Here is an 8,550-nt window from a genome sequence, read left to right on the forward strand (position 1 = left end):
TCAATTCTAATATCGTGACTGCATTTGTCTCTTTTTGCCCAGCATTTGTATATATAGTTTTGGGGTGGGGGATCTCAACCATTTCAAAGTTATGACCCAGGGGTTAAGTCTGCAAGGGTGGGGCAGACCCTGGGGTCAATTCTGATATCATGACTGCATTCGTCTTTTTATGCCCAGCATTTATATATATAGTTTTGGGGTGGGGATCTCAACAGTTTTAAAGTTATGGCCCAGAGACTATGTCTCCAAGGATGGGGCCAGACCCTATAGCCATCCTGGAAGCAAATGTGCATTCTTCTCTTTATACTCAGCAATTGTATACCATGGTTATATGGTGGGGATCTCAACCATTTCAAGTAATACACTTTTTTTGGCCCCACCCCTTAGCCCGGGGGGTCAGCCCCACCATTTGTACAATTTTGAATCCCTGCCTCTCATGAACGCTTCCGACCAAATATGATCAATATCCATGGCATAGTTCTACAGTAGTTTATAGCAATATAGCAAAATTGCCCCCTTTTTGGCCCCGCCCTCAGCCCCCTGGGGGCTCTGCCCCACCATTTGTATAATATTGAATACCCACCACCTAGGGATGCTTCCAGTCAAATATGGTTGATATCCACCTCTTAGTTCCAGAGAAGAAGTCGCTTATAGCAATATTGCAAAATTGACCCCTTTTTGCCCCGCCTCTCAGCCCCCTGGGGAGTCAGCTCATTAAATATGGTTGACATCGACTTCTTAGTTCCAGAGAAGAAGTCGCTTAAAGCAATATAGCCAAATGGACTCCTTTTGGCCCCGCCCCTCAGCCCCCTGGGGGGTCAGCCCAACCATTTGTACAATTTTGAATCCCCTGACACCTAGGGATGCTTCCAGTCAAATTTAGTTGAATTCCAATCAGTGGTTAAGAAGAAGTCGTTTAAAGAAATTGTTGACGTACGGACGTACGGACGACGGACGCAATGGCATGGCATAAGCTCACCTTGGTCATTTGGACCAGGTGAGCTAATAAGACACTAGAACACTGACAGGTCAGCAAGGGTCCCGCCATGTGCCTGACCATACCCCTGTGGTATATGTGTAGGAACAGTGACCTTGACCTTTAACCCCTATTGCACACCTAATTATCACCGTGTATCGCCATGTACATTTTTATTAAGATTAGTCATTTGGATTTGGAGATAAGATTGTATACTTTTAGTAACAGTGACCTTGACCTTAGACAATTTTTAAACACATATTGCACATCTACACATCACAGTGTATCACTATGCCAATTTTAGAAAGATAAGTCTTTTGGATACTGAGATAATCTCTAGAAATGAAAGTATGGATGGACAGACACATGGATTTGGTGATTACTATAGGGCACGAGCATCTCCAATGCAGGGCTCTAATTAACATTCATTAGGTTGTTCTACACTAATGCCTTACAATTCTCCATGATATATCTTACTTGAGTTTCCTGGTGTTATTTTCTCGTGTCATCTTCATTTTTGTGATGTCCGACTCAATGGTGCGGCGTTCTGTCTTGAGTTGTTCCAGTGTGTCATTCTCTGTTGTTATTTCTTCCTGGATCTGTTTCCGTTCTTCCTTCAGCCTCTCCAACTCCCGTGTACTTAGCTGATTGTTCTTACTGGAGAATGCCTCCTGTAGGAAAAACAAGGGACATGAAGGCTTTGTGTCCAGGGCCGCTTTAATTTATCACTATCCAAACGGTTGAACCAGAGTTTTCCGCTTATTATATAAGACTGGACCTAGTAATCTGATGCTGCTTTCAGGCGAGCCTTGACAAAGCCTTGTAAGGCCTGCATAAACACTTGCAGGTACGCCAGGGTTTATACCCGAAAATGTTACATTTAAAAACAGACAAGCCTGTTGTTCCATACAAAAGATCAGGCCCCAGGTTTATAAGGTAATGAACATTCCAATGTAACTTTAGTAAAACTGAACTCATTTTGAGCTAAAAAAAAAATGAATTTTGAACAAAACCATATTGCAGTCATTTATACATCACATTTACAGTAATGTCTGCTTCAAGAAAGTACCTGTCATGTAATTCTTTTTATTCCATTACTGCTTTACTCTTTACTCTTTACTTGACCTGCCATGGACAAAAGCTTGAAGAAATGAATTTATTCTGCAACAAAATAGCAATAAATATAAACTTACATCTTGATCCAACTCAAAGTTATCTTTATCTTCTCGAAATTTCTTTCTTCTCTCCTCCAACTTCTTCTCCTGTGTAAGAAAAAAAGCAAAACACAATTTAAAGAATGTTGACAATTTGTGCCTGCATTTGTGTTAGAGGCATTGTGTATTCTGTTGTTGTTTTTCCTGTAGAGAACCAGCAAACTTGAACCTTAAAGCACAGACACTAGCACCCATCCCAGACCATCTAATACCTATATCAGGTGTGCCATGTGACCTAGCACAGGAGAAAAAAACAATTCTTTGAAAATACATATAACAGAGGTCATTCATTTTCAATGCTTTCGCTAGGAGTCAAACCTGGGACCTCTGGTTTACTAGTCTTATGCTCAACCAAATGAGTTGAAGAGAAATTCTCCCTAGCCGAGTCGATAGGAAGCGGCTAGTATATATTTAAAAATTTGCATTTTCCATGAAGTTTTTGTAGCATGTCACATGCTACAAAAACTTCAGGGAAAATGCAAATTTTCCCCACAATCGGCATGCACAAATAGACACCATCAAGTAAGTTTACAGTTCAGTTAAATAGGTGACACAGTTCGTAAGTCCCTAGTAAGCCAGAATACAGGTTTATTTTTATAAATATGAGCATGTGACATGTAAGAAATTTAGAATAATCTTAATGTGGTTGGTTTTTAAATATTCAAATTCTTAAACATAGCAATGGTTTGAATTGCCAGTACATCAAGTCATATTTAATACAAACCTGAGTATCTAAATTCTTTGCAGACTTTTCTAGGTTTGTCTTTTTTCTTTCAAATTCAGCTATTTTTTCTTGATATTCTTCCTCCTTTAAACAAGAAATTATACATAACAATATACGATAGTCACACACACCTTAATTCATTCATTTATTATTGAACCTCAATATTCACTTCAGAATGATATAACTCCTGAATTGTTGTCAATATCACAGAAATCAGAAAATTCTATGAGATAACTTCACTCGAAAATAACCAGCTTTATATATGCAATAATTCAAAGATTTCTGAAATGTTTGCCGAACTTTTTGCTGTAGCTCAAATATTTAAAAATAAAAAGTTTGCTCATTTTTGTACTAAAATGCACACTGACTGTCACGGACAACAGTGGTGAATCAGACATTAAACTAGAACTGTGACCCAGAGCTTCACTTATAACGTTCCCCTCTCCCCTCCCTTACTCACAGAACAACTGTAACCCAGAACTTAACTTACAATGTTACTCTCTCCCCCTCCCTTACTCACAGAACAAGTGTAACCCAGAACTTAACTTACAATGTTGCCCTCTCCCCCTCCCTTACTCACATAACAACTGTAACCCAGAGCTTTACTTACAATGTTACCCTCTCCCCCTCCCTTACTATATGCAATAATTCAAAGATTTCTGAAATGTTTGCCGAACTTTATGCTGTAGCTCACATATTTAAAAATATAAAGTTTGCTCATTTTTATACTAAAATGCACACTGACTGTCACGGACAACAGTGGTGAATCAGACATTAAACTAGAACTGTGACCCAGAGCTTCACTTATAACGTTCCCCTCTCCCCTCCCTTACTCACAGAACTGTAACCCACAGCTTCACTTATAATGTAACCCTCTCCCCCTCCCCTACTCACAGAACAACTGTAACCAAGAACTTAACTTAAAATGTTACCCTCTCCTCCTCCCTTACTCACAGAACAACTGAAACCCAGATCTTAACTTATAATGTTACCCTCTCCAACTCCCTTACTCACAGAACAACTGAAACCCAGATCTTAACTTATAATGTTACCCTCTCCAACTCCCTTACTCACAGAACAACTGTGACCCAGAGCTTCACTTATAACGTTCCCCTCTCCCCTCCCTTACTCACAGAACTGTAACCCACAGCTTCACTTACAATGTTACCCTCTCCACCTCCCTTATTCACAGAACAACTGTAACCAAGAACTTAACTTAAAATGTTACCCTCTCCTCCTCCCTTACTCACAGAACAACTATAACCCAAAACTTATCTTATAACGTAACCCTCTCCCCTCCCTTACTCACAGAACAATTGTAACCCAGAGCTTCACTTATAATGTAACCCTCTCCCCCTCCCCTACTCACAGAACAACTGTAACCCACAGCTTCACTTATAAGGTTACCCTCTCCCCTCCCTTACTCACAGAACTTATCTTATTATGTAACCATCTCCCCCTCCCTTACTCACAGAACTTATCTTATTATGTAACCATCTCCCCCTCCCTTACTCACAGAACTTATCTTATTATGTAACCCTCTCCCCCTCCCTTACTCAAAAGACAACTGAAACCCAGAACTTAACTTATAATGTTACCCTCTCCCCCTCTCTTACTCACAGAACAACTGTAACCCAGAGCTTCACTTATAATGTTCCCCTCTCCCCTCCCTTACTCACAGAACAACTGTAGCCCAGAACTTAACTTATAATGTTACCCTCTCCAACTCCCTTACTCACAGAACAACTGCAACCCAGAGCTTCACTTATAATGTTTCCCTCTCCGCCTCCCTTGCTCACAGAACAACTGTAACCCAGAACTTATCTTATAATGTAACCCTCTCCCCCTCCCCTACTCAGAACTGTAACCCAGAACTTAACTTACAATGTTGCCCTCTCCCCCTCCCTTACTCACATAACAACTGTAACCCAGAGCTTTACTTACAATGTTACCCTCTCCCCCTCCCTTACTCACAAGACAACTGTAACCCAGAACTTAACTTATAATGTTACCCTCTCCCCCCCCCTTACTCACAGAACAACTGTAGCCCAGAACTTAACTTATAATGTTACCCTCTCCAACTCCCTTACTCACAGAACAACTGTGACCCAGAGCTTTACTTATAATGTTACCCTCTCCCCCTCCCCTACTCACAGAACAACTGCAGCCCAGATCTTAACTTATAATGTTACCCTCTCCAACTCCCTTACTCACAGAACAACTGTAGCCCAGAACTTAACTTATAATGTTACCCTCTCCCCCTCCCCTACTCAGAACTGTAACCCAGTGAAACCCATATTCACCCAGTGTTTTACCGTTCACATTTTATAATTACATTTTTATTATGTTGTTTACAACTGTTTGAAAGTCAAAATCTGAAAAAACATGTGATCATCAGCCAAAATGTGCATTCTAGAATTAACATAAAATTAAACACATGATTTAATGATCAAAGATAAACTGACAAGTCAATAGCAATAAACACATGTGATTATAAACGGTTATAAGATGGAGTGCATTGACACATGCAGAGACGAGAGCCCATATACCAACAAGCATATAGTGCACATAAACACTATCAGGTTGTGTTCTCTACCAAAAAATATATACAAAAGATCTGTAGGACAGGAATGCCCTTTTGGTCCTGTGGTTAAGTTATAAATAGCAAGTGACCTTGGGACCCTGAATTCAATGGATTAGCAATTCATCCAAGGTATTCTTATACTTGACTTTTGTACAAAATCTCGGTGACAAGATGAGACGGGACGGATATCAGTAACAGCATAGGCCTCCTGTCTTCTTAAAATAGTGAGGGGGAAAATAGCTTTGTGTAACCTATACCAGATTAGTATTTCAGGGATTTTCCTATCCATGTTTTTGAATTTCCCCCCTTACCAAAGTTTGGAGAAATTGAGAAGTGCATCAAAGTGTCTTAAGGTGATACAGCAAATACCCACTAATTTTCCATAGATGAAAGGGCAGTCAATAAATATTCCATAAAAATTAATCAACTTTATAATGATTTTTTTGTTATAAAGGAATCAAATGAAGAATCCAATAACTGAAATCATCCAAAGTGTCAAAGAAAAGTGAACGTGTCACTTTCTCTTTTACAACTGTTTGGAAATTATTATTATTAAAAACTCAAATAAAATTGTCTTTAACTCCTTACATTTTCAAGCAAAAGTGCAAACAATTTGCTAAGAAGCATGCCATATTCATTTCTAAGGTCTTACGACAGCAGTTTGAAGCATGCACCCATGAGAGTCTGATTATGTTTGTAAGAACAGAGTACAAAATAAGACAGCACATCCCTAAGCCATACCTATAGATATATCTCCCACAACTGCTATAGGTTTCCTTCCTATTAGTAGTGACTTAAAGTGTGGCGTAACCTATCTAAGTGTGTTGGTACAAGGGCATTATTTATTTTTTCTGATATGGGAAGACCCAAATATCCAACTCGTGATGACCAATTATAATCTATATCTTTAACTGTAAGTTTATCTGTCCAGTACAGCCAACTTGTGCATAATCTTCATGCATTTTCCTTGACAGTTAGTGATGTTTGAAAGAATTTTTGTAGTATTAGTAATAAAGACAACAGGCTTGTACTTTCGTTGGTTTTCCGGTTAAATGTAATTGTCAATAAATCATCATGTAATTATAAATGTAAAAAAGAACACCAAAAGATACAAATCCCCATCAGTAACCACTTGAATGATATCCTCTCTATATTCCATGGTCAACCATGCATGCAACTACCCATTCCCAGCAGCAGAATAACAATAGGAAATCTTTTTTCCTTTTCTAAACATTTGATAAATTTGAAGCATGCAGAGTAAAAAAGATTCCAGGGGCATCCCAACAGTCATACCAAATACAGTAATAAATCATATTCAGATAAAAGCTTTACGTGCATGCATATATCTACAATGACAAGACTAATTTACAAGCTCTACATAGATACAGATGCTGCGTGCATGTGTCACCTCTCTATCTAGACTAGAAGTCTGGCGCCGGAGCTTGTGTTTCTGCTCTTTCAGCTGCTGTTTATGCTGTTAATGATGATGACGAAGAAGATGTAGATGACTATACATACATAGATATAATGATGATGAAGCAACAATGAAATACAGCTCAAAGATAAAAGTGATCTATACTACACAAAATCTGTATTGCTCTGACATCTCAGCATTTTGAAACACAGTATAAGAAATCATTATAGACTGTTTACTATAAAATGTAAAATATATTTGCTAAAGATATTCTATTATAAAACAACAGTAGTAGAATACTAACTCAGATTTAGAGACTTTCTCTCCTGTTGCCAAGTATACTAGCTCAGATTTAGAGACTTCCTTTCCCGTTGCAAAGAATACTAGCTCAGATTTAGAGACTTCCTTTCCCGTTGCCAAAAATACTAGCTCAGATTTAGAGACTCCCTTTCCTGTTGCTTATGCTTAGTATGCTAGCTCAGATTTAGAGACTCCCTTTCCTGTTGCCAAGTATATTGGATAAGATTCAGAGACCCACTTTCCTGTTGCCTAGTATACTAACTCAGATTTAGAGACTTTCTCTCCTGTTGACTAGTTTACAAGATAAAAATAAGATTCCCTTCCCTGCATTTGGACAAAGAATCTTGGTAATTCAAGGCAATAAATTGACAAATTCACAAAAAAAAACCCACAAAAACATGTAAATATTTCCATCAGGTAGTAAAGAGGTTGTGTTGGAAAAAAAATTCAAATGGAAATTACTTCAAAACAAATATTATCAATCTATTCCAAGTTTTAACAGAGGTTGTATGAATGTAAGATAGGTTGTGAAAGTATTTAACTAATCTAGACACTTAGTAACTACATGTAACTATAACTTCTCTAGCACAGCTTTATAACTATAAGCCTACTGTGTCATGAAGCCGAGCTATAAGGCAAAGAATTTCTCTTTTTTCCCCTCCAGAACTGCATCTAATACTCAGGACTCTTAAGTAAGCTATTTTTTTGCTAAAAATATATCTGGTGTGTTTATCAGTTGATAAAGTGAAATACCATATGTAGTTGATAAAATTAACATTTTGTACACTTCACTTCAAATTCATCCGACGTGAGTAAAACTGTAATTATCTAAATTTAGGAATCACTCATGTTGCCCTTAAACATATATCCTTTATCATATTTTGAGAAAGTGAACCCTATACTTTACTAAATGCAGAGAAAATCATGGCAAAAGCCTTTTCAAAATGTTAATGAGTTATTTACGTCTGACATTATTTCAATCTATTTCTTAATCAAACATATATGATTGTGTGGATCTAAAGTATCAACCAGTGAAATTGAAGTCAAAATTGTGAAGGTTTTGATGACAGAGTTATGTCCCTTGGGTATTTCTCTAACTACGTCTCACCTCATCCTCAAGTTGTTCCGCCATCGATTCTCGTTTCCTTTCAAATTTTCGTCGTGCTTCTTCCAGGTCTCGTTCACTCTGTTTCTGCAGCTTCCGAACCTCACTCTCAATTTTCTCATCTAAGAGTTGTCTTTCCTTTCGCTCCTGAATCAAGAATAACAAACAACTTCAAAATAATTCAACATTTATCACTTATGTGCTGTGATGCTCCCTATAATACAAGAGGCCCA

At 38.1% G+C, this 8,550-nt stretch overlaps 1 protein-coding gene across 7 annotated transcripts in view; it reads right to left on the reverse strand.

Moving 5' to 3' along the window:
• LOC110458974 (centrosomal protein of 164 kDa-like) overlaps positions 1-8,550 on the reverse strand; it is a 56,401-nt gene that overhangs the window by 16,448 nt on the left and 31,403 nt on the right. For 6 of the 7 annotated variants that reach the window (XM_021510973.1, XM_021510971.1, XM_021510972.1 and 3 more), the window contains 5 exons: positions 8,321-8,464; positions 6,907-6,972; positions 2,915-2,998; positions 2,170-2,238; positions 1,454-1,647 (listed from right to left, as the gene is read on the reverse strand). In XM_021510973.1, the coding sequence (XP_021366648.1) occupies positions 1,454-1,647; positions 2,170-2,238; positions 2,915-2,998; positions 6,907-6,972; positions 8,321-8,464 (557 nt within the window). The remainder of the gene's footprint in view (positions 1-1,453; positions 1,648-2,169; positions 2,239-2,914; positions 2,999-6,906; positions 6,973-8,320; positions 8,465-8,550) is intronic. The other variant, XM_021510974.1, reaches the window with a different exon arrangement.

The sequence above is a fragment of the Mizuhopecten yessoensis genome, unplaced genomic scaffold (assembly GCF_002113885.1).
Source record: "Mizuhopecten yessoensis strain PY_sf001 unplaced genomic scaffold, ASM211388v2 scaffold9887, whole genome shotgun sequence".
Classification (NCBI taxonomy): Eukaryota; Metazoa; Mollusca; class Bivalvia; order Pectinida; family Pectinidae; genus Mizuhopecten; species Mizuhopecten yessoensis.